General features: G+C 50.2%; 1 protein-coding gene across 1 annotated transcript in view; it reads right to left on the bottom strand.

Moving 5' to 3' along the window:
* The window catches only part of LOC119954499 (rho GTPase-activating protein 21-like), a 296828-nt gene that overhangs the window by 170487 nt on the left and 100603 nt on the right, over window positions 1–25738 (bottom strand). Inside the window, exons 6-7 of the mRNA XM_038779786.1 lie at window positions 22434–22488; window positions 103–201 (exon numbers count right to left, since the gene is read on the bottom strand). Coding sequence (XP_038635714.1) covers window positions 103–201; window positions 22434–22488 — 154 coding nt within the window. The remainder of the gene's footprint in view (window positions 1–102; window positions 202–22433; window positions 22489–25738) is intronic.

Below are 25738 nucleotides of genomic sequence, written 5' to 3'. Positions count from 1 at the left end.
AAGCCATGTGGTTGTGGAGGGGGTGGGGGAGAAACCTGTGGTAGCAAAGAAATCAGGTAGGAAGGATTCTCTGAGGCTAAAAGCTATTTTAGGTCATCTCACCTCACAAGTGTCTACTGTCAGCTGAGCATGGGGTGGCATTGGTGCTGAAGTCAGGCAGAAGTACACAGCTTGCTCGCCTGCCTTCCCAACTGAAGGAGGCTGCATAGAAGCAAGAACGAGGAGAAAATAATGGGAAACAATTAAAGAATACCCTGAAAAAACTTCAATTTTCCTAGGGTAGTTAGAATTAAAAGTGATTCGACAAAAGCCAGGAGTCCATATTGCATTATAAGCAAAATGAACAGAAGTTAATATTCAGCTATTTGAAAAGCACATTCACAATTAAAGAGAGAAACAATCTTGTTAACAAATCAGAGAGAATTCCTAATTGGTATATTTGGGATTAGTTTTTCTTTAGCTATAAACCCTAGGGGCATCATTGGAGAACTTGCTTGAATATGAAAAACTGAGGGTGAACACGTTAAACAGCTCAATAACATTAGAGGAACAAGTATTAACTCTAGGTGCAGAATTCTGCTCCATTAATTATAGCTTCAGTAACTCGTCCAAACCATTTGACCACATTTCAGCAGTCACTGTACTTCAAAGTAACTCAGTTGATTGATACATATCCCTCAATGTCAACAAAACAAGATTTAGTTTTAATTGTTTAGATATATATTTGCATATACAAACAAAGGCAATGGGAATGGGTAGAAAATGAGATATAGAAAGTGACTCTTACTCAAGACTATTTTCTAATTGAAATTGTGTATTCTGCAATGTTTTTCTACTTATTATTCACGTTGTGAAACAAGTCAAAAACATCAAAAAAATCTTTGAAATGTAGCAAGGCTGTGCAAGCCCAACTCATGCCAGGTCAACATGTATAGAATGGGATTCCAGAATTACTCAATAAAAACAAGAAGCAATACACCAAAACTTAAAAAGAGGTTCATTTGAAAAGCTGGTGAGGTGCTGAATCAACACAGACATGCCATGCACTCAAATTTAGTGAAAATCTAAAATTTTGTTGAATTGAGGACAAATAATATGATGTAATCAGATTTATAATATGAAGCATACGACAACAGCACAGTAAAAAAATCCATTCACCCACTCTCATTGACAAATTAAACTGACAAAGGGAAGTAAAAAACATGCCACGCCACTAACACAAGTTTCCCATCATTTTATGTGGCAATTTTTTATTTTAAAGAACAGTTGTTACATGGGCAACTATATTCCATATCGGAAAGGAAGTACAGTTTATACTGCATGCATGTTATACAAAACCAACCCGGTGTAACCACACAGCTGTTTCTTGGAACCTCTGAAGGTTTGATAATAGGTTTAAAGTCCTTGACTCTCATCGTGACCCACTTCCAACACCAAAACATGGGTCAGGTAATTCTCCACATCAAGAGAAGATATCAGAGGGCATATTAACTCAAACCATTCTCCCATGGTATTTTGTAATTGCTCAAGAATAGTTGAAAAATCTGTTTGCATCATTGCTTCATATTTTGCAAAGACTCCATATAAATGGAAAGGGTGAAAATAAATCAATTATTTACTGATTAATGAAATGGTGTGTAATGTGAAGAAACATGCACTATGCAAAACTACATATTTTATCTCATCTTTTTGGGTTATACTTTATAAAGTAAAAACAATTTCATCAGACAACTAGGTATTCAGAAAACTAAACATTAACATTTCCCCCCATCCCCAACAAATTAATTAGTAATAGCACTAACTCATACTTACTGCAAAACGCTTATAGCTGATATGTAGCACATTAGATTTGTACAACCTATATGTAGTTAAATAAGCTTTCTTACAGTACTCCCATGTGATTTGAAATTCATATACTTCACTAATAAAATACAGATTTTTCTATATACTACTTTCATCATAGTTTTCTCCAAAACACTGTTTTTTTGGCAACCATCTCCCAGGGCTCTGTTAACAGTCCTCCTAAAGTGGCTGTTATTAAGTACTTGAGAACAACAAACAAAGGTAAGCTTTCCAAATTTCCTTCCCTCTGAACAAGAGCCTCTATACCTGCTTGATGAATCTCTCAACAGTACAGATAGGTTTGAAAACCTGTTGCATAACCAATGGCGTGCAATACACCCATGGACTGCCAATTGAATGCTAACATCAATCAACAAATTATTCTATCTTTTTAAAAACAAGAGAATCTCGACTGGAATAGACTAGAGGTTCACATGACCTTAATAAAATATATTAAAACTAATGTATAATTAACTGGTGTTGCTCTTTGATAAAAATGTAGGCTTTTAGTCATTTCCGAGTGTCTTTTGAGTACAAAAGAAAAGGTAACAAAACAATACCACTGGAGTTTTCTTTACCTTGGATAACTTCACTTTGTTTCAGAGTTAGCTAGTAAAAACAAATCTCCTTAGCTGAATTACCTATTATAAAATCTCACTGCTGCTTCTGATTTGCAATTTGGTTTGCAAATAAGTAATTCACCATGTTCTTATCTTGCCATTGTGCAAGTACAGATCCTCCAGTACCGTGAACAGACCAGCAGCAATCTTCCGAATGATCCCTCTCTATCAGAGCCTTCTTGTGACATTTCAAAGTGACGTCAGAGCTGGGTAATTTCCTTGCATCCATATACGCACTTCACTGGCAGTTCACCTAAAACCACAGGAATGTAGCTACACCCAGACTTGGCCAGGAAAGCATGCAGATTAATTTGGAAAGAATACTTGGATCCATCAAAGTGCAGTCACGGTGGAAAAGTCAACATGAAGTTTTCACACAGTACAGGGGAGATTTTCCACCCAATCTTTCCTTTTGACCAGTAATTTTCTGAGAATGTCATTGCTGAGAACAGGACAATATACTTCCATTTCGTGCTTGTTTCGCACATAAACTAAGGGCAGAATCGTCCCCTCCTGCAGCGGGATTCATAGCAGGATGGAGCGGAAGATATGGCGGGGTGCAAGAATTTGGTTTCCTGGGGCGGGATTCTCCAATCCCGCAGCGGAGTGTTCACACCGTCATACGTGAATGGGCCGCTCCCAGGACTAATTCTGGCCCCTGCAACTTACAACTGAACCTACCTGCGACTAGCTGAACTGAAGGCAGGCTCGCAAGACCGCAGCACTTTATACTTCCGGTTGTTGGCGGAGCCAAGAGCGGAGCCCTGTACATGTTCCTCATCTCCCCCTGTGGGCAGAGCCGCGCAACGGCTCACAGATGGAGCCCACAGGGAAACAGTGATATACAGTGTGGATTTATATGTTATACATTCACCACCTGTTACAAAAATCAAGTCCGGCGGGGGTGACGGGTCTATAAGTTTAGTCGGTCCGGTGCTCGAATCGTGCGTTGGGACTGGCGGAGCACCGGAGTTGCAGCCACTTTGGATGGCTGTGGACAGATGTTCGGTGCGAATCCGAAGGTGGACTCTGGGGGTGGTTCTTCCAGAGCTTCGTTCCTGTGGACCGGTGTGACGGGTGAAAGGGGACGCAGGAAGCCTGTAGGTGCAGGGGCGCAGGGCGTGGGGGGTCGGGTGGGGTGTAGTGTGAGGGGTACTTCGGCGGTAGTAGTAGTAGTAGTAGTGGTAGATCTTGCAGGTGCCAGGTCCCGGAAGGAAACGGTCTCCTGTTGGCCTTCGGGGTGCTCGATACATGCATAGTGGGGGTTTTGAATGCAGGAGTAGGACCCTCTCTACCAGCGGGTCTGTTTAATGTGTCCGGACGTGCTTCCGAAGGTGGACAGGGCCCGGTGTCCTCAACCAGGATGGAAGCGAGGCCCACGTGGTAGTGCCCCTAGGGAAAACAAAGAATCACTCATGAGGAGTCTGATTTGTGGCCATACACAGGAGGGACCTAATTGCATGGAGCGCGTCGGGGAGGACTTCCTGCCAGTGGGAGGTCAGGAGATTCCTGGACCGTAGGGTCAGGCTCATCACTCATGAAGGACAAACCCCTGTCACTGTGGACGTAGCTGGGGAAACCAAACAGGGTGAAGAAACTGTGTAGGGCTCTGATGACTGTATAGGAGGTCATATCGGGGCATGGGATGGCAAACGGGAAGCGAGAGAATTCATCTATGATATTGAGAAAATAGATATTACGGTTGGTCGAGGGGAGGGGTCCTTTGAAATCAATACTCAGTCGTTCAAAGGGCCGGGATGCCTTTACCAGGTGGCCCTTGTCTGGTCTATAGAAGTGTGGTTTACACTCAGCGCAGATCGGGCAATTCCTGGTGACAGCTTTAACCTCCTCGGTGGAGAAAGGCAGATTGCGGGCCTTGATGTAGTGGGCGAGCCAGGTGACCCCCGGGTGGCCGAGGTCGTTGTGGATACCCTGAAGTCGGTCGTCTTGCGCGCTGGCGCATGTGCCGCGGGACAGGGCATCTGGGGGCTCGTTGAGCTTCCCCGGATCGTATACGATATCATAATTATAGGTGGAGAGTTCGATCCTCCACCTCAAGATTTTGTCATTTTAAATTTTGCCCCGCTGCGAGTTATCGAACATAAAGGCAACCGATCTCTGGTCGGTGATGAGGGTAAACCTCCTAACTGCGAGGTGGTGCCTCCAGTGCCGTACGGTTTCCACAATGGCTTGGGCTTCCTTTTCGACTGAGGAGTGTCGAAGTTCCGAAGTGGAGAGGGGTTGGGAAAAGAACGCTACTGGCCTACCTGCCTGGTTCAGAGTGGCAGCGAGAGCGACCTCTGAGGCGTCACTCTCCACCTGAAATGGAACGGATTCATCCACCGCCCGCATGGCGGCTTTGGCGATGTCCTCCTTAATGCAGTTGAAGGCCTGGCGGGCCTTGGCTGACAGTGGGAAGAGTGTAGTCTTAAATAGTGGGCGGGCTTTGTCCGCATACTGGGGGACCCACTGGGCGTAGTAGGAGAAAAATCCGAGGCACCTCTTGCGGGCCCTGGAACAGTGAGGGAGACGGAGTTGTAAGACTGTCAGGATCGGGTCCTAGAACCCCATTTTCCACGACGTAGCCAAGGATGGCTAGCCTGCTTGTGCGGAAAACACATTTCTCCTTATTATATGTGAGGTTGAGTTTTTGGGCGGTTTGGAGAAATCGGTGGAGGTTGGCGTCGTGGTCCTGCTGGTCACGGCCACAGATGGTGACGTTATCCAAGTACGGAAACGTGGCCCGCAGCCCGTACTGGTCCACCATTCGGTCCATTGCTCGTTGGAACATCGAAACCCCCTTCGTGACGCCAAAGGGAACCCGGAGGAAATGGAAGAGGCGGCCATCTGCCTCGAACGCCGTGTAGTGGCAGTCCTCCGGGCGGGTTGGGAGCTGGTGGTATGCAGACTTCAGATCCACCGTGGAGAAGATGCGGTGCTGGGCGATCTGATTTACCATGTCTGCAATCTGGGGAGGGGGTACGCATCGAGGTGCGTGAACCGGTTAATGGTCTGGCTGTAATCAACCACCATCCGGAACTTTTCCCCAGTCTTGACGACCATCACCTGAGCTCTCCAGGGGCTATTACTGGCCTCTATGACTATCTCACGTAAGAACCACTGGACTTCGGCTCTAATAATTACCCTGTCCTGCAGGCTATACCTCCTGCGAGTGGCCACTGGTTTGCAATTAGCGGTGAGGTTAGCGAAGAGTGGAGGGTCGATTTTTAGTGTTGCTAAACTGCATATAGTGAGATGGGGAAGGGGTCCGTCGAAGCTGAGTGTTAGGCTCCTGAGGTTACATTGGAAATCCAGTCTTCGGAGGAGGGGGGCGCAGAGGTCTGGGAGTACATACAGTTGGAAGTTGGTGTAGTCAGCGCCCTGTATCGTTAGTGTTGCAATAGTGCGCCCTTGTATCTGAACAGAGTGCGACCCCGAGGTGAGGGAGATAGTTTGCTGTGTCGGAAATATCGGAAGCGAGCAGCGCCTTACCAGGTCTGGGTGAACGAAGCTCTCGGTGCTCCTGGAGTCGAAGAGGCACGTATCCATTGATTTGGACGGACATCATGGAGCTTTTGAGGTGCTTTGGCTGCGACTGGTCCAAAGTGACTGCACTGAGCTGCGGGTAGTCGGTGGCGTGGTCAGCGGTGCTGGAGCGGCCCCGTGATGACTGCCCACGGAGTTCGTAGTCGTCGAGTGGCATATTGGGTGATGGCCAAGATGGCGGCCTCCGTTGATCGCACGTGGCGGGCGGCGAGGAAGATGTCGTCCAAGATGGCGGCCCCCATGAATCGCACATGGTCGGCCGCGTGGGGGAGGATTGCCAAGATGGCGGCCCCCATGAGTCGCACATGTCTTGCGGAGGCGGAGGCGGCAGACACGCTGCCACATTGCGGGGTCTGCGAGCCTGTGAGTTGGAGGGGCGAGTGTTCTGGTTAGCGGTCGAGTTGGAGTTTTTTGTTTTAGCCAGGCAGACCGTCGCAAAGTGCCCTTTCCGCCCGCAGCTGCTGCAGGTCGCGTTGCGGGCCGGGCAGTGCTATCGGGAGTGTTGGGCTGGCCGTAAAAGTGGCACGGTAGCCCTCCGTGGTGACGGGTGGCCGCGCGGCGCAGGCCTGAGGCAGTCTCTGGTCGGGGGTCCACGATGGGGTCGCGTGATCGGCCGGGAACGAGTTTAAATTTTGGAAACGAGGTCGCTAGTGTTACCGTGTACTCCAGGTTCTGGGCCCCTTTCTCAAAGAGACGCTGGCGCACATAATTGGACCGGACCCCTGCAACATACACATCTTGAACAGCGAGTTCCATGTGCTGGGAGGCTGTCACTGCCTGGAAGTTACATTCTCGTGCTAGAGCTTTCAGGTCGCGCAGGTAGTCTTCTAGCGACTCTGCAGGGCGCTGGCAGCGGATTGTAAAGATGTGCCGCACGTAAACTTCCATTTACGGGCCGCACGTACAGGCGGTCGAGTATCGCGAGGGCCTCAAGTTGAGTTGAAAAACGATGGCTCACCTGTGCGCGTAGAAGACTGAGTTTCTGTTCCTCTGTAACAGCGGAGGTAGTCGACGCAGCCAGGTAGGCCTTGAAGCACCGAAGCCAATGCAAAAATATTTCCTTCGCTTCTGTGGCCTGTGGATCGAGTTCCAGTCGATCAGGTTTGAGGGCTGATTCCATGGTAGTTTTTTTTAAGTCGATTAAATTGATGCGACCATCAATTCACTCAGAGACACGAGTTGAAGTAAACTGTGGCTTTAATCGACTTACAACTGAGCCTGCCTGCGACTAGCTGAACTGAAGGCAGGCTCGCAAGACCGCAGCACTTTATACTTCCAGTTGTGGGCGGAGCCAAGGGCTGAGCCCTGTACATGCTCCTCATCTACCCGTGAGCAGGGCCGTACAACGGCTCACAGATGGAGCCCACAGGGACACAGTGATATACAGTGTGGATTTATATGTTATACATTCACCACAAATCCTTTGTGGGAATTTACACCATTCCTAACAAGCATTTAGAACACTTACCTTACATTTGAAGCTGGCTGCACCCCCACTGGAGCTGACCGCAGGCATGATGCGTGCAACGATACAAATGTGGGTGCGATGTCTGGAAGAGATGAAGAGGGTGGGTGGAAGGCACAAAGGGTGGGGGGGGGGGGGGGGGGGGTGGAAAGAGGGCAGTTGTCCAGAGGAGAAGGGGCATTGCAGATAAAAACAGTGGCGGTGCAGCCACGATGGAAGGCATGAAGGGGGAGAGAGGGGATGGAGATGGACCAAATTGATTCAGTAGAAGGGTTCGTTTCAGTGAATATTGGAATCCTGGGCGCGAGGGGCGGGGTGGTAAAGAGAAGAACTGGGGATGCTGGTGATGGGAGCAGATGATGACTGTGAAGAGGGATTTGGAAGTGGTAGTGCGAGGGACTGTATATGGTGGGTATAGTTTTCACCCGGAGAACAATAGAATTGTTGTAGTGCAGAAGGAGGCCACTCAGCCCATTGATTCCGCACCAACCCTGCGAAAGAGCACCCCACCCACCTAACCTGCACATCTTTGGAATGCGGGAGAAAACTGGAGCACCCGGAGGAAACCAACGCAGACAATGAAATAAAAATGAAAATGAAAATCGCTTATTGTCACGAGTAGGCTTCAATTAAGTTACTGTGAAAAGCCCATAGTCGCCACATTCCGGCGCCTGTCCGGGGAGGCTGGTACGGAATCGAACCATGCTGCTGGCCTGCTTGGTCTGCTTTAAAAGCCAGCGATTTAATCCAGTGAGCTAAACCAGCCCCTGGGGAGAACGTACAAACTCCACACAGTCACCCAAAGCAGGAATTGAACCTGGGTTCCTGGTGCTGTGAGGCAGCAGTGTTAACCACTGTTCCTCCCTCTGGTGGGCTTCTCCGGTGGGAGGGACTGAAAGTCAGCACAACTGGACAATTAAAGGGAAACACTAATAATCATACGGAGATTAAAGGGAGCTTTTCACTTTCTAAATCTTCACTGTTTTATGAAGGTCACAGGGCAACAGGTCAGGGGCAGAGGGTTTTTACTGTAGCAAGATCCTGGCTGCACCCCCAGTGTTGTCATCTGCACTGCCTTCTCCTCTGGACAACTGCCCTCTTTTGACCGCCCCCCCCCTCTCCCAACCCTTTGTGTCTTCCATCCTCCCTCTTCATCTCTTCCGGACATCGCACCCACATTTGGAGGGCAGTGGAGACAAGCGAAATACTGTGAGTGGGAGGTTTCTCACATACGGCAGGCATCTTGTCAAAGAGCAACTCCTCCATGCGCAAACGCGTATTATGTGGAGGACCACCCATCCTTTGTCCCCCACTGGAACGGGTTGCATGTCCGCGACCATTAAAACAACTAGCAGCAAGAATAAACCCAGGAGACTTCCAATCGCTGCATAATATATATTAGCACAGTGAGCTAAACAGCTGGCTTGTAAAGCAGAACAAGGCTAGCAGCGCGGGTTCAATTCCCGCACCGGCCTCCCCGAACAGGCGCTGGAATGTGGCGACTAGGGGCTTTTCACAGTAACATCATTTGAAGCCTACTTGTGACAATAAGCGATTTTCATTTCATTTCAAAATAGAAAGACAATTATTGTATACCCGTCCTCCCCCCGACCCCCCCCCCCCCCCCCCCACCCCCCCCAACACCCTGGAGGGCACTCCCGGCCCAATGGCCTGCTTGGCACCTTGGCAGTCCAACCTGGCACTCTGGAAATGCCGTTGCCAGCTGGCAGTGCCACCTGTCAGTGCCACGCTGGCAGGCTGACCGTGCCAGGATACACCCTGCCCAAAGGTCATGCACCTGGGGGTCTCCGATCCCCAGCGCCTTTCCTCCAGGTCCCTGTTTATGGGGACCAGTTTTTTTTTTCAAAAAATATACTTTATTCATAAAATTTATCATAAACTTTACAGAACATTTCAGATTATCTTGGCTGTACATTTCCATCTGAGTTACATTCATTTGTCTTTCTTCAATTCAATTGGGATAACGTTACACACGTATCCTACTATAAGTTACAGTTCTTTCTTAAATATTTACATTGCTTTGTTTCTTTCATACATTGTGGTATTGAAGACTCGGACCGAGGGGTTTTACACTGTTACCAACCCCTCGGTGTACATTTGCTGGTAAGACCTTACACAGTGGTCTTTCCCCATTGCGACTTGGCGGCAGCTGCCCCAAGCTTGAGTGCGTCCCTCAGCACGTAGTCCTGGACCTTGGAATGTGCCAATCTGCAACACCCGGTCGAGGACAATTCTTTGCACTGGAAGATCAGCAAGTTTCGGGCAGACCAAAGAGCGTCTTTCACCGAGTTGATGACCTTCCAGCAGCAGTTGATATTTGTCTCGGTGTGTGTCCCTGGAAACAGTCCGTAGAGCACAGAGTCCTGTGTTACTGAGCTTCTTGGGTTGAACCTTGACAGATACCACTGCATCTCACTCCAGACCTGCTTTGCAAAGGCACATTTCACAAGGAGGTGTGTGACTGTCTCATTTCCCCCACAACCACTCCGAGGGCAGCGTGCATTGGTGCTGAGCCTTCGGGTGTGCATGAAGGATCTGACAGGGAGGGCCCTTCTCACCACCAGCCAAGCTAGGTCTTGGTGCTTGTTTGAAAGTTCTGGTGATGAGGCATTCTGCCAGATGGCTCTGACAGTCTACTCAGGGAACCATCCAACGTCCTCCACAGTCTCCCTTTCCCTGAGGGCCTCGAGGACATTACGTGCTGACCACTGCTTCATTGCCTTGTGACCAGTGCTGAATGGCACTCACCCGAGGTCTCCGAAGCAAAGGGGATGGATACCAATGACTTGGTTACCACGGGAAACTGCTTATTAGAGTGAGACTAGCTGTCTCACTCTAATATGCAGATTTGCTAAAAAGTGATCCCACCCAGGGTAGCACGGTGGCGCAGGGGGTTAGCCCTGCCGCCTCACGGCGCTGAGGTCCCAGGTTCAATCCCGGCTCTGGGTCACTGTCCGTGTGGAGTTTGCATATTCTCCCCGTGTTTGCGTGGTTTCCGCCCCCACAACCCAAAGATGTGCAGGTTAGGTGAATTGGCCACTCTAAATTGCCCCTGAATTGGAAAAAAATTAATTGGGTTCTCTAAATTTATGAAGAGAAAAAAAAGTGATCCCACCCACAATGGGCGGGATTAATATCGCAACATCTCACTAGATCGCATTAGATCTCGCGAGGCATTGTTAGTCGGGTAGATCCCGGGAGCGGGGTCTCCCGGCTTTTATCGGCCACGCTGCACCGCCGCGAGCTTCTTTTCGGGTGCAGCGTGGCCGTTGGATCGCATCCATTTACATAATTAACAATACTTCAAACAAAAACATTTTGCAAAAAATGTCTGCTTAATTAACTCAGAGCAGGGGTAGCACGGTGGCGCAGTGGTTAACATTGCTGCTTCATGGTGCCGAGGTCCCAAGTTCGATCCCAGTTCTGGGTCACTGAGTTTGCACATTCTCCAAGTGTTTGCGTGGGTTTCACCCCACAACCCAAAGATGTGCAGGGTAGGTGGATTGAACATGCTAAATTGCCCCTGAATTGGAAAAAATGAATTAGGTACTCTAAAATTAAAAAAAAAATTAACTCAAAGCTAAACATCCCTTTTAGGCAACAGTCCTCCTTGATTTTAATCTATAAAAATTCTAGTAATATTACCAGAAATCTGTTGTTGCAATAGAGGGAATCTAACACAGGCTTTTCTCTTTCATCCGATACTGGGGGCCATAGTTTGTATAAAAACCTTGCAGGCATAAACACATTTCTCGGTGTGTGATGGCAGCAGTTTTTCCACAGGTCAGTTTCTAATTCCCAATGATTCAGGATCTCATAACCACACCTACCTACAGTCTTTAACCTCTCTTTAAATATGTATTTTTTGTCTTTCACCGTTAACTCTAAAATTCTCATACGGGCAACCTCTTATCATTGAACCGTAACCCATACTTCTGGACTCTCCAGCAGGGAAAACAAGCTCTCAGCATCTATCCTGCCAAGCCCACAATCAATTTCATACATTTCAGTCAACTCTCATTCTGCTAAACACCAGAGAATATAGTCCCATTGATGCAACCATCAATTCACTCGAGTAGAAGTAAACCGTGGCTTTAATCAACTTAGAACAGTGCCTGCGACTGAACCAATACTGAGAACCGCCTACAGGTCGACTACTCTTTGATGCACCATCAATTGCACGCGAGGCGAGTGATTTACCAATGTCAGGCTTTAATTAACTAGAACACAGCCTGGCGATCGTCTACAGTGGAAAAGGCCGATCGTCAGGCTTCTGAGCATTTATACCTCGTTGATAGAGGCGTGGTTAACTCAGCCTCTCGGCCAATCGGTCGAGAGGCACATGACCGACCAGGGCCAATGGTAAGCCGACGTTCTGGCCCAATGGCAGACGAGTATGCAGATCATATCATCACATTCACCCCTTACGGAGAAGGAAGGCGGGGGGGGGGGGGTGTGAACGAGACCCGGGGTGGGGGGGGGGGGAAGAACTGATGATATGAGTAGCCGTCGGGAGAATAATTTTCTCTCCGTACCCTTGTCGAATTTGGGGGCTTGCCACTGGCCCAGACATAACAATATTTACAAAAGGAAGTCCATGGGACCGTAGAACTCTAGATGGATTCGATCAGTCGTTTGGTGGTCCTTGACGTCCTGGCCGAGCGCCGTAGTGGAGGAGGAGTCGTCGGATCGGCTGATGGTCCTGCTGATGTCCTGGAGTCCGGGAGCGATAGACCTCGAGTAGTCTCCGTCACCTGAGCTGGCCGTGGAGACGCCATGGATGAGGGATGGGGAAGCTGAGTGGGGTGCTGGGGTGAAAAAGGGGAGGGGGGGTCTGTGGTGGGGGGGGCTGCACGCCGGCGGGTGCCAGGTCCCGGAGGGAGACCGTGTCCTGCCGACCGTCGGGGTACTCCACATACGCATACTGCGGGTTAGCGTGGAGTAACTGGACATGCTCCACCAACGGATCGGACTTGTGCACCCGCACATGCTTCCGGAGCAAGATGGGTCCGGGGGTGACCAGCCACGTCGGGAGAGGGGATCCAGAGGACGACTTCCTGGGGAAAACAAGAAGACGCTCATGAGGTGTCTGATTAGTTGCAGTACAGAGGAGTGAGCGGATAGAGTGCAGTGCATCGGGGAGCACCTCTTGCCATCGGGAAATAGGGAGATTTCTAGACCGGAGGGCTAGTAGTATGGTCTTCCAGATGGTACCATTCTCCCGCTCGACCTGTCCGTTACCCCGGGGGTTATAGCTGGTCGTCCTGCTAGAGGCGATGCCCCTGTCAAGCAGGAATTGACGCAGCTCGTCGCTCATAAATGAGGACCCCCGATCGCTGTGAATGTACGCGGGGTAGCCGAACAGTGAGAAGATGGAGAGTAGGGCCTTAATGACGGTCGATGTGGTCATGTCGGGACAGGGAATGGCGAAGGGGAAGCGGGAGTGTTCGTCGATAACCGCCAGGAAGTAAATGTTGCGGTTGTTAGAGGGAAGGGGCCCCTTGAAGTCAATGCTGAGACGTTCAAAGGGGCGGGATGCTTTGATCAGGTGTGCGCGCTCGGGGCGGTAGAAGTGCGGTTTGCACTCGGCGCAGATGTGGCAGTCACGGGTTACTGTCCTGACTTCCTCGATAGAGTAGGGCAGGTTGCGGGCCTTAATGAAGTGGTGTAGGCGGGTCACCCCTGGATGGCAGAGGTCTGCGTGGAGGGAGCGGAGGCGGTCTATCTGCGTGCTGGCGCAGGTACCGCGGGACAGGGCATCAGGAGGCTCATTGAGCTTCCCAGGACGATACAAGATATCATAGTTGTACGTGGACAACTCGATCCGCCACCGTAAAATCTTGTCATTTTTGATCTTGCCCCTTTGTGCATTATCAAACATGAAGGCTACTGACCGTTGGTCTGTGAGGAGGGTAAACCTCCTGCCGGCCAAATAGTGCCTCCAATGTCGCACGGCTTCGACTATGGCCTGGGCTTCCTTTTCCACAGATGGGTGGCGGAGTTCGGAAGCCTGGAGAGTTCTGGAGAAGAAGGCCACGGGTCTGCCCGCTTGGTTCAGGGTGGCCGCCAGAGCTACTTCTGAAGCATCGCTCTCGACCTGGAAGGGGAGGGCCTCGTCGATGGCACGCATCGTGGCCTTTGCGATGTCCGCTTTGATGCGGCTAAAGGCCTGGCAGGCCTCCGTCGACGGCGGGAAGGTCGTGGTTTGCATGAGGGGACGGGCCTTGTCCGCGTAGTTGGGAACCCATTGGGCGTAGTATGCGAAGAACCCTAGGCAGCGTTTGAGGGATTTGGGGGTATTTGGGAGAGGGAGTTCCATCAGGGGGCGCATGCGTTCGGGGTCGGGGCCTATCACTCCGTTACGCACTACGTAGCCGAGGATGGCTAGGCGGTCGGTGCTAAACACGCATTTATCCTTATTGTACGTGAGGTTAAGGAGTTTTGCGGTTTGGAGGAATTTCTGGAGGTTGGCGTCATGGTCCTGCTGGTCGTGGCCGCAGATGGTGACATTATCAAGGTACGGGAAGGTAGCCTGTAATCCGTACTTGTCGACCATTCGGTCCATCTCCCTTTGGAAGACCGAGACCCCATTCGTGACGCCAAACGGAACCCTAAGGAAGTGGTAGAGGCGCCCGTCAGCCTCGAACGCGGTGTACAGTCGGTCACTCGCGCGGATGGGGAGCTGGTGGTAAGCGGACTTAAGGTCCACAGTTGAGAAGACCTTGTATCTCGCGATCTCGTTTACCATGGTAGAGATACGGGGGAGAGGATACGCGTCCAGTTGCGTAAACCGATTGATGGTTTGGCTATAATCGATGACCATCCGGTTTTTCTCCCCCGTCCGGACCACCAGCACTTGGGCTCGCCAGGGACTGTTGCTGGCCTCGATGACCCCTTCCGTCAGCAACCTCTGGACCTCGGACCTGATGAAGGATCGGTCCTGGGCGCTGTACCGTCTGCTCCGTGTGGCGACGGGTTTGCAATCGGGGGTGAGGTTAGCAAACAGGGAGGGAGGGTCTACTTTGAGGGACGCGAGGCTGCAGACAGTGAGGGGGGGTATAGGGCCGCCGAATTGAAAAGTCAAGCTCTGCAGGTTGCACTGGAAGTCCAGTCCTAGGAGTGCCGGTGCGCAAAGGTCAGGGAGGACAAGGAATTTATAATTTTTAAAAACCTTCCCTTGGACCGTGAGGTCCGCGATGCAGCACCCGGTGATGTGGACGGAGTGCGAACCTGAGGCTAAACCGATTTTGCGTGTTACGGGATGGACAGGGAGCGCGCAGCGTCTTACCGTGTCAGGGTGAACGAAGCTTTCCGTGCTCCCGGAGTCCAGCAGGCAGTCCGTCTTGTGGCCGTTGAGGTGGATCAGCGTAGTCGTTTTGGCGAGCGTGCGTGGATGAGACTGGTCGAGTTGAACGGCCGCGAGCCGTGGAGAAAATCCGTCGTCGCTGTCCGATTCCATGCTGGAGGGACCTTGCGTGGCAGATGTGGAAGTCGGTGGCCAGGATCCATATGTGGGGTGAACGGCCGCGAGCCGTGGAGAAAATCCGTCGTCGCTGTCCGATTCCATGCTGGAGGGACCTTGCGTGGCAGATGTGGAAGCCGGTGGCCAGGATCCCCAGGTGAGGTCTGTTCCCCAAGATGGCGGCGCCCAGGACCCGCACGTGGGGTCGGGGCCCCAAGATGGCGGCGCCCAGGACCCGCACGTGGGGTCGGCACCCCAAGATGGCGGCGCCCAGGAAGCCCTCGTGGCCGCTGGAGGCGGAGCTAGCGTTCCCGGCGCTGTGAGCGGAGAGGCGCGCAGGCCGGCTCCAAGAGGTGAGTGACCGGCATCAGCTGCGGGGATGCACAAGCCGGCTCCAGGACGCCGGCTAGGTGCATCAGCTGTGGGGATGCGGAAGCCGGCTCCAGGACGCCGGCTAGGTGCATCAGCTGTGGGGATGCACAAGCCGGCTCCAGGACGCCGGCTAGGTGCATCAGCTGTGGGGATGCGGAAGCCGGCTCCAGGACGCCGGCTAGGTGCATCAGCTGTGGGCGGAGGTAAGGCGCGCGGGCCGGGTGCGGGGGGCCGGGGGCGGGGGGGAGCCGAGTCGCGCTGCGGGCAGGCAGGGACCGGGGGGCCCGGAGAGGCGAGCCGGTCGGGCGCCGGGGCCCGGGGGTGGGGGAGCCGGGTCCGGGAGCGAGGGAAGCAGGGCCGCTGCGGGCAGGCAGGGACCAGGGAGGCCCGGAGAGGCGAGCCGGTCGGGCGCCGGGGCCCGGGGGGGGGGGGGAGAAACGTGCGCGGCGGGCAGGCAGAGGCCGGGAGGGGCCGGGGAGGTGCGCATGTCGGCCGGCGGGGCGCGAGTCGGTAGCAGCTGGGGCGGCCCTGGGGGAGAGAGGGAGGCACACAGGCCGTTTGCAGAGGCCTGGGGGAGGGGGGGAGAGTGCTGTGCAGCTTCCAGAAGCGCTGCAGCCAGCGTTTTGGCCTGGCAGACCGTGGAGTAGTGGCCCTTCTTCCCGCAGCTCTTACAGAGGGCGGAGCGGGCTGGGCAGCGCGAGCGAGGGTGCTTAGCGTACCCACAAAAGTAGCAGCGGGGCCCCGCGGATTTATCGGGGCGCCCCGCGGCACAAGCCTGAGGGAGGCCGGGAGCGGTGGGTAGCTGGTGGGAAGCGTGCCAGGAGGCGGCCTGGCCAGGGTCATAGGTGCGCGCGCTTTGATCTGCGACCTCCAGGGAGGCGGAGAGAGTCAGTGTCTCCGTTAAACTGAGTTCGTCTCTTTCCAGCATCCGCTGGCGGATCACGGGGGACAGCATCCCAGCCACGTAAGCGTCTCTGACGAGTAGCTCCATGTGCTCTGTAGCGGACACCGCTTCACAGGCGCAACCTCTCCCCAGGGCACAGAGGGCCCGGGCGTATTGGTCTAGAGACTCACCGGGGACCTGCTTTCTGGTGGCCAGCAGATGTCGAGCGAATACCCTGTTGATGGGTTTGAGGAATTGTCCTTTTAGCTTCCGTATAGCTTCATCATAGTCTGTTTCGTCTTCGATTATTGAGTAAGCGGCAATACCCACGCTGGAGTGGAGGACGTGCAGCTTCTGTGCCCCGGTGGGGGGGGTGGTTGTAGATGCCAGGAACCCTTCGAGGCAAGTCAGCCAGAGCTTAAAGAGTTCTGTAGAGTTCAGAGTTTGCGGGCTGATGCGGAGGCATTCGGGCTTGATGCGGAACTCCATCTTCAAAGTTGTAGTTGATTAAATTGATGCACCATCAATTGCACGCGAGGCGAGTGATTTACCAATGTCAGGCTTTAATTAACTAGAACACAGCCTGGCGATCGTCTACAGTGGAAAAGGCCGATCGTCAGGCTTCTGAGCATTTATACCTCGTTGATAGAGGCGTGGTTAACTCAGCCTCTCGGCCAATCGGTCGAGAGGCACATGACCGACCAGGGCCAATGGTAAGCCGACGTTCTGGCCCAATGGCAGACGAGTATGCAGATCATATCATCACACTCTTTATACCTCCTTTCAAGGGGAGGAGCCATGGGCAGAGCCCATACATGCCCCAACATGTTTCCCCTATGGATAATGCCACACAATGGCCCATAGGAGAAGCCCACAAGGGCAACAGCATAGCACAGATACAAATACAAGGGCAACAGCACAGATACAAATACACTGGTGGATTATTGGTATAATACATTCACCACACCCATTGTGCTCAATCACTCTTTGTAGGATAGCCCTCTCAGCCTAGGCATCAGTTTGCTAAATCTTTGCTGCAACCCCTGTAAGGTAAGTATATCCTTCCTTGGGTAAGACAACCAAAGTTTTACACAGCACAGTACTCCAAGAATGGTCTCAACAAAAGCCCTGTATAATTACAGCAAGGTTTCTTTACTCTTATACGCTAACCCATTGCAATAAAGGCCAAAATACCACTTGCCTTTCCAATTGCTTGCTGTATCTGCATATTAACCTTGTGATTTATGTATAATACACAAATCTTTTTTTTAAAAACCTTTTTATTGGCACTTTCAACATTATGCACAATGACATTAGTGTTTATTTATTGTACAATGTAACACAAAAATTATTTTATCTAACTTTATTTACAGATTACTTCCGTCTAATTCGGCGTGTTCCCCCTCTCCACCCGTGTTGTCCTTCTTTGCCCGTCTCAGACTCTCTACCCCCTGTCCCTCCCTCCGCCCTGGGTTATGCGTCCCTGGTGTTGCTCCTTGTCTTTTGGGTTTTTTTCCCTCTTTACTCCTCCAGTTCTCCCTCTATTGGTTGTTGCTGACCTCAAACAGGTTTTGGAACAGACCGACAAATTGCCCCATGCAGAATACAGGAGGGAGATAGAGAACCAAGTGGAGTGGTGCAGCAACAACAATCTCTCCCTCAATGCCAGTAAAACTAAAGAGCTGGTCATTGACTTCAGGAAGCAAAGTACTGTACACACCCCTGTCAGCATCAACGGGGCCGAGGTGGAGATGGTTAGCAGTTTCAAATTCCTAAGGGTGCACATCACCAAAAATCTGTCCTGGTCCACCCACGTCGACGCTACCACCAAGAAAGCACAACAGCCCGTACACTTCCTCCGGAAACTAAGGAAATTCGGCATGTCCACGTTAACTCTTACCAACTTTTACAGATGCACCATAGAAAGCATCCTATGTGGCTGCATGACAGCCTGGTATGGCAACTGCTCAGCCCAAGACCGCAAGAAACTTCAGAGAGTCATGACACAAATCTGCCTCCCATCCATTGACTCCATCTACATCTCTCGCTGCCTGGGGAAAGCGGGCAGCATAATCAAAGACCCCTCCAACCCAGCTTACTCACTCTTCCAACTTCTTCCATCAGGCAGGAGATACAGAAGCCTGAGAAAACGAACAAACAGACCGAAAAACAGCTTCTTCCCCGCTGTTACCAGACTCCTAAACGACTCTCTTATTGACTGACCTCATTAACACTACACCCCTGTATGCTTCACCCGTTGCTGGTGTTATCTAGTTACATTGTGTACCTTGTGTTGCCCTATTATGTATTTTCTTTTATTTCCTTTTCTTTCCATGTACTTAACGATGATCTGTTGAGCTGCTCACAGAAAAATACTTTTCACTGTATCTCGGTACACGTGACAATAAACAAATCCAATCCAATCCACGCATGTAAGGAAGACTTCCTCTGACCCTCGGATGACATATTTTATCTTCTCCAGGTGGAGAAATTCCGAAAAGTCAGCGAGCCAGTCTGCAGCGGTGGGTGGTGCTGCTGATCGTCAGCCGAGCAGGATTCTCCGGCACTTACGCCTGACTGAAATTGGCCATCTTAAGTTAAAGAATTGGGCACTTTAAAACAAAGCACAGTCGCTCCAGCACAGCCTCATGGGAATTCAGACTGGCCAAGTTCGAATACACTAGAGGTCAGACAGGCTGCCAAGATATGTCTAGACCTACGCTGTCAATCAGCCATCAAGAGATAATCGATCTGATTGATATGCACCGGCCAATTGTTGCAAATCCAGGCTGGTGCAGACTTCCGGGCGCCGAGAATTCGCACCATCACCTTATTTGGCAATGTGTACATGCAAACACAGCCACTGGAGATGGACACCTGGGGCGTGCCGAGGTGACCTGTCAATGGGTCATCAATCGGATCATTGGACACTAAAAGCCCTTTTCGATACCGCATTGGCTAAAGGCCACAGGAAGTGGGAAAAGGGCACGAAGCCAGTGAAGACTCGGCGTTGGAGGTGACCTTGACCAGACCAGAAAAGTGAATACCAGGCCAGAGCACAGCAGAAGGAAGGGACTGCCAGCGAGAACCACCTTCATGAAGACGGACCAGAAAAATGCCAATGATCAGACCCATATCCCTACCAAGCCATCTTTGCGGGTAGTATACACTGATCTTGGGTACCTCTAGCATTTTGTGGGCAATATAAGGGTTAATTGTGTTAAATAAATATTGTTGAATTTTGAACTTGTGTTTATGGTTTGTTCTCCGCGTAAATAAAGACACCCTAGATAAAACCTTTGATTAAGTGAACTGGTCGAAAGTATCTGAGGATTTACAGATACGACACCCTTCCTGTTGTTGAATTTTACTGGTTGGTCACTGGGTGCCTTGATGGTCACATAGATGCAACTAATTGTGTCCTGCACCTGGAGGAATCCGGTGATGCCAGTGGAATCAAATGCATTTGTGCCCAAGAGGCCTCATCAGTCATGAAATGAATGTATTGTCCAGCTCTGGCTTATAAAACATCAGTGACCTGTGGGGTGCAGTGGTGTACAAATGTTTGCATGATTCCACAAAGGGTCCACTGCTGACCTTGGATTCTGGCATGTTCCAGGCATGTTGAGAGCCACAGTGAATTTGATGGCTGGTGGTAGAGCACGGAGACCACTGCTGCGGAGTACCAGGTGTACAGCGACAAGGGTATGGATGTCATGCGACCATCTGCCGGGAAAATCATTGGGCGGAATCATCCCGGCAGTGCACCAAGTGCTGGCTGAGGGGAAAAAAACAACTTGCAACTCTCCAGCTGCACAGCCGAGTTTTTCCACCAGATTTTAATGCACTCCGCGCAAGAACAAAATCTGGGTAGTTTTTGCCGTCACTCTAGCATGTAGGGCATGAAATCTGGGCACCATCTTCAAAAGGCTTCCCGATCTGTGATAGCCCCCCACCCCGGGGTCACTGACAGGCATTTAGGCATACTCACCCACTAACAAGCATCAAGGTGTGCCCTGCCCCTCCCAAAACCCACAAGCATTGGTCATGCACCCCCCCCCCCCACACACACACACACACACACACACACACACAAGGGGAACCCTCCCACAAATGGGGCTCCCAAAGGGCACACCCCGGCACTGCCAGGGTGCAGTGCCAGGAAACTGCTCAGGTTTGTCCCCCTGTCCCCAGGACTATACTTCCCGTGCTGCCTCCAGCAGATTTCTCTCAACTGGCTCAAGTTTTTAAAAACTTGTTAACCAACGCGAGGTATAAATATTCAGTGAGGGGAGAACATATTGCGGAGATGTCCTGTAATGACATTTAAATTTATTAACATTTATTGAAATGAGGTTCCAGCCCTTCGTTACGTCATGGGCGAGGGGCATGGAAAATCAGGAAACAACATTGCGCCAGGAAGAATCTAATTTCATGACTCTCATGAGATCTTGGGCCCGTGTCACTAACGCATGCTCAAAATCTTCCCCAAGTGTGTGGCACTTGTTTTCAATCAACTCCGGAGAGCTCCTTCTTTGGCTGTATATCCTATATGGAGGATATGGACTCAAGTGTCTTTTCTGTCGCTCATCTTTCTCCCTTGCTCTCCTGATTCACAGGACTCTTGCCGGTGGATAACGTTTGTCCCTTCTCACCACTGCACCCAAAATTCGAGTCATGCTTCCACTGCCAGGTACTGCCTGCTCTCCAAATACCTTAGTAGCCCTTAATGAAGGCTCAGCGGGATCATATTCCCACCTGGGTGAACATGGCTGGCTCCAGGAGTAGCTTCGCAGAACTGGCAAGGGTATTTTCAGGCCCAGTCCAGCTCCATTCCCCTCCTTGGTGCGCCCAACATTTCAGCCCCATGTTGCAGATCTCAGCTAGTTTGTTGTGACCCATATTAGTAAAGGAAATAAAAAGATAAAATTCCTGCAGATTGTTGCTGGTTTTGTTATTTGTTCAGCATGTCACCAGTAGATTTCTCCTATTTATTTGTAGCACATTTTTTCTGATCAATACTGCTAAGTGAAAAAGTTTACAATTTCTCTAGAAATAGTGACCAAAGGAATTATTTCTAAATGCGTTCATCATATTACTGGATATTGCAGTGAGACACACATCCCCACTGCTGCTCACAGAATTACAATGATCTGTGGGAGAAGCTTCAGCTTCAATATCATGCAGACCATATAAAAGATGGAAATTTAGACAAAAATAAAAATGAGGACTGAAACAAGTGTTTTACTGAGATTATCTCGCAATCTTCTAAATTCCGGAGAATAAAGACCCAATTTACTCAACAACCCTCTTATGCCATGGACCTATCTAGTAATACTTTGTTCAGACGTTCTGGCCTTTGCTTCCCTGGTAGCCCGGAGACGGATACTATTAGATTGGGGGGACTCAAAACCCCTTAAGTCGGAGACTTGGCTTACTGACATGGCTAGTTTCTCTGTTTGGAGAAAATCAAGTTCGCTTTGAGAGGCTCACTGTTAGGGTTCACCTGGAGGTAGCGACCGTTTGTCGACTTCTTTGCGGAAAATTAATCGTTAGAGTAGGGGGTTAATAAAGGTGGGACCTGCAAGGGAGGTAGAAGCCTTTTTTTTGCTCTATGTTTATAGACTTATGTATATTGTTTATTTTGTCCATGTAAAACCAAAAAAAAACCTCAATATAATGTTTATTTAAAAAAAAGTAATACTTTGTTGTCCTGACTCCAATGCAGGTATATCTTTTCTTAAATATAGAAATCTAAAATGCATATAGTATTCCAGGTGTGGTGTCAACAAAGCCCCATACAAGTGTAGCAAGATCTCTTTATACTCCAATCCCATTGCAACATGCCATTTGTTTTCGTATTGCTTGCTGCACCTGTAAGCCATCAAACATGTAAAAACAAATAAAAGATGACAGTAGGGTGAAATGATCACATAACTGAAAAGTTGGTTTTTTTAAAAATCAGCAAGTCCTTTTATGATTTTCACAACAATCATAATGGTGCAAAGGTATACCACCTTTACATCTCATTCAAATATCTGTATCCTAACTTAATTATGTTTAATTTTAAAGATAATAATACCATAAATACCAAGCATCCTCCTGCCATAAACCTGACCCTGCAGAGCAAGGTGACCTCTGTCTTAGTTCCAAGGAGCCAGAATTCATGCACCTTAATTGGCCGAAACAAGGAAAGCAGAAAAATTAAGCTTTGTAACTTACCACCTGCAAAATGTCTTCATCTTTGGGCATAACTGAAAGTTCCAATACATCCTCACTGAATGCAGAGAGAAAAAAATTACATGTTTCATGAAATGTACATCAATGGCATAAATGTTAGACATCTTTTTCACTTGATTCCAGTCTATGGAACTATGCCACAAGAATTAGATTGTTGAGTCCAAGGACTCCTTAAAAGGAAAAAAAAAGCAATGAACCAAATAAAATCTTTATTTCCAACCATGGTATCTGAGGAGAGAGCTTGGAAGAGCAATTAACGCTATACCAATGAACTGCCTAATAATTGGTTGGTGATATGATTGAGGTATTGCGATAAGTACAGACTGACAATCAAACATTCCACAAGCTGCAATAGGTCTGCTAATGCAATGACAGCAGCCTGATATCCCTAATTATCAGATGCTGAAACATTGAGGCTAGCAGCACACCCAAAGCACAGAGCACGCCCAATGCGGTTCACAAGTAGGAAGGCTGCTGGGAACCTGCATGCAACTGATTATGTCCTGGACCTGGAGGCTTCCACAACATTTTTTTAAAATATTTTTATTCAAGGCTTTTTAACACAAATATACAGAATATAAGAATACATCAACCCAATAAACAACCACAACCCCCCCCCCGCCACGTCCAGCCTTCCCCATTTTACCTCCCCACCCACCACTGACCCCTCAATCCTCCTTGAAGTCAATAAATGGTTTTCACCTCCCGGTGAACCTTTCTACTGATCCCCGCAGAGCAAAATTGATTTTCTCCAACCTCAGGAATTCTGTCAGTTCGCTCACCCACACCTCTGCCTTTGGTGGCTCCGAGTCCCGCCAACGCAACAAAAGCCTTCCTCAGGCTATCAGGGAGGCAAAAGGCCAATATATTAGCATCTCTCCCCCGCTGAACTCCTGGGTTTTCTAACACACCGAATATCGCCACCCCTGGACTCAGGTCCACCCACACATCCAGAACCTCAGACATAACATCCGAGAATCCATGATCCATGCCAGAACCCCCTCAGTCTCAGACACATCCAGATCATGTGGACCTGATTCCCCCCCCCCCCCCCCCCCCCCCGCACACACCTATCTTCCACCCCCTCAAAGAACTTGCTCATCCTCGCCACAACCGTCATGTGGACCATATGCACTACTTTAAACTGGATGAGGCTTAACCTCGCACATGATGAGGACACATTCACCCTGCGCCATGCCTCAGCTCATGTCCGGCCCGACTTCCTCACCAGGCTCCTCCCACTTGCGCTTAGCATCCTCCACTGGGGCGCCCTCCCTCTCCATTTACTCCTCATCAATAGCCAACACCTTCCCTTCCTCTATTTCGTCCTCTGACAAGAGCCTATCCTGCAACACCGGAAGCGGCAGCCCCAGGAAGGACAACACCTCACTTCTCACAAAATCCCAAACCTGCAGGTAGGTAAAGCCATTCCCCTTGAGCAGCTCATAGACTTCATCCAACGCCTCAAGCCCCGCAAATTTTCCCCCTATAAACAAGTTCCTGAAATACTCAATCCCCACCTGCCGCCACCCCTGGAACTTCCAGTCTCGCCAGCACGAACATGGTTGTTGAAATCAGTGCCCACAATGACAAGTGCCAGCTGTACTACCCCCACGCCCTCAAAGCTGACACCACAACTGGGCTAACAGAGTGCTAACAGAGTGCCTGGCCGGCAAGAATGGCAAACGCACCAACAACAAAGCCCTCAAACTCGTTCCCCTACACAATGTTGCCTCCACCTGCTCTCAAACCAACTTCTCCTCCACAGCCCATTTCATCACCATCGCAATGTTTGCAGCCCAATGATAATTTATCAAATTCGACAATGTCAGCATTCTCCCCCCCCCCCCCCCCACCCCCACCATCCAAAAAAAGCCCGCCGAACATAGAGCCTTCCCAGCCCACACAAACCCCAAGATCAACCCATTGACTGTCCTGAAAACCAACCTAGGGGCAAAGATAGGGTGGCACGGTGGAACAGTGCTGCCTAGGGCGTTGTGGACCCGGGTTCGATCCCAGCCCTAGGTCACTGTCCGTGTAAAGTTTGCACATTTTCCTCGTGTCTACATAGATTTCACCCGCACAACCCACAGATATGCAGGTTAGGTAGATTGGCCACACTAAATTGCCCCTTAATTGGAAAAAAATAACTGGGTACTCTAACTTTACAAAACAAAAGATAGGGTGGTTCTGAAACATGAACAGAGACCTAGGCAGCACTGTAATTTTCACTGTCTGTATTCACCCAGCCAGCGACAGTGGCAAAATGTCCCACTCTTAAAATCTATCCTTCATATCCTCCACCCATCGGGTCAAATTCAACCTATGCAGCTGAGCCCAGCTCCGCGCCACCTGAATATCAAGGTATCTAAAGCTCGTCCCGACCACCCTGAACGGTAACTCCTCTAACCTTCGTTCCTGCTGTCTGGCATTGATCGGGAACTCTGCCCCATGTTCAATTTGTATCCCGAAAACATGAAAAATTCCCTATAAATATCCATAATCCCTCCAATGCTGCCTAACGGGTCCATCACATATAATAACAGGCCATCTGCGTACAATAAAACCCTATATTCGGCGCCCCCCCCCTTCCCTAATCTTTTGACGCCCTGAGGCCATTGCCAACGGCTCTATTGCCAAGGCGAACAACATCAGGGAGAGCGGGAACCCCTGCCTCGTCCCACAGCGATTCCCAAAGTACCCCAAACTCACATGGTTCATCCGCAAAATCGCCACCAGCGCCTTATATAGCAGCCGATCCCAATCTACAAACCCTACCCGAACCCAAACCGCCCCAGCACCTCAAACAAACAAACCCACTCCACCCGATAAAAAGCCTTTTCTGTGTCCATCGCTATCATTACAGAATTTACAGTGCAGAAGGAGGCCATTCGGCCCATCGGGTCTGCATTGGCTCTTGGAAAGAGCACCCCATTTAAGCCCACACCTCCACACCATCCCCATAACCCAGTAACATCACCTAACCTTTTTGGACACTGAGGGCAATTTAGCATGGCCAATCCACCTAACCTGCACATCTTTGGACTGTGGGAGGAAACTGGAGAACCCGGAGGAAACCCACGCAGACACGGGGAGAATGTGCAGACTCCGCACACACAGTGACCCAAGCTGGGATTCGAACTTGGAACCCTGGAGCAGTGAAGCAACAGTGCTAACCGCCGTGTTACCATGCCGCCCATACATCATAATCACATTAAATAACGTCCATACATTCGCCGACAACTGTCTTCCTTTCACAAAACCAGTCTAATCCTCCCCAATCAACA

The sequence above is a fragment of the Scyliorhinus canicula genome, chromosome 19, assembly GCF_902713615.1.
Source record: "Scyliorhinus canicula chromosome 19, sScyCan1.1, whole genome shotgun sequence".
In the NCBI taxonomy this organism is placed as follows: Eukaryota; Metazoa; Chordata; class Chondrichthyes; order Carcharhiniformes; family Scyliorhinidae; genus Scyliorhinus; species Scyliorhinus canicula.
The sequence above is the reverse complement of the archived record's forward strand: the minus strand, read 5'-3'. Positions and strand labels throughout refer to the sequence as shown.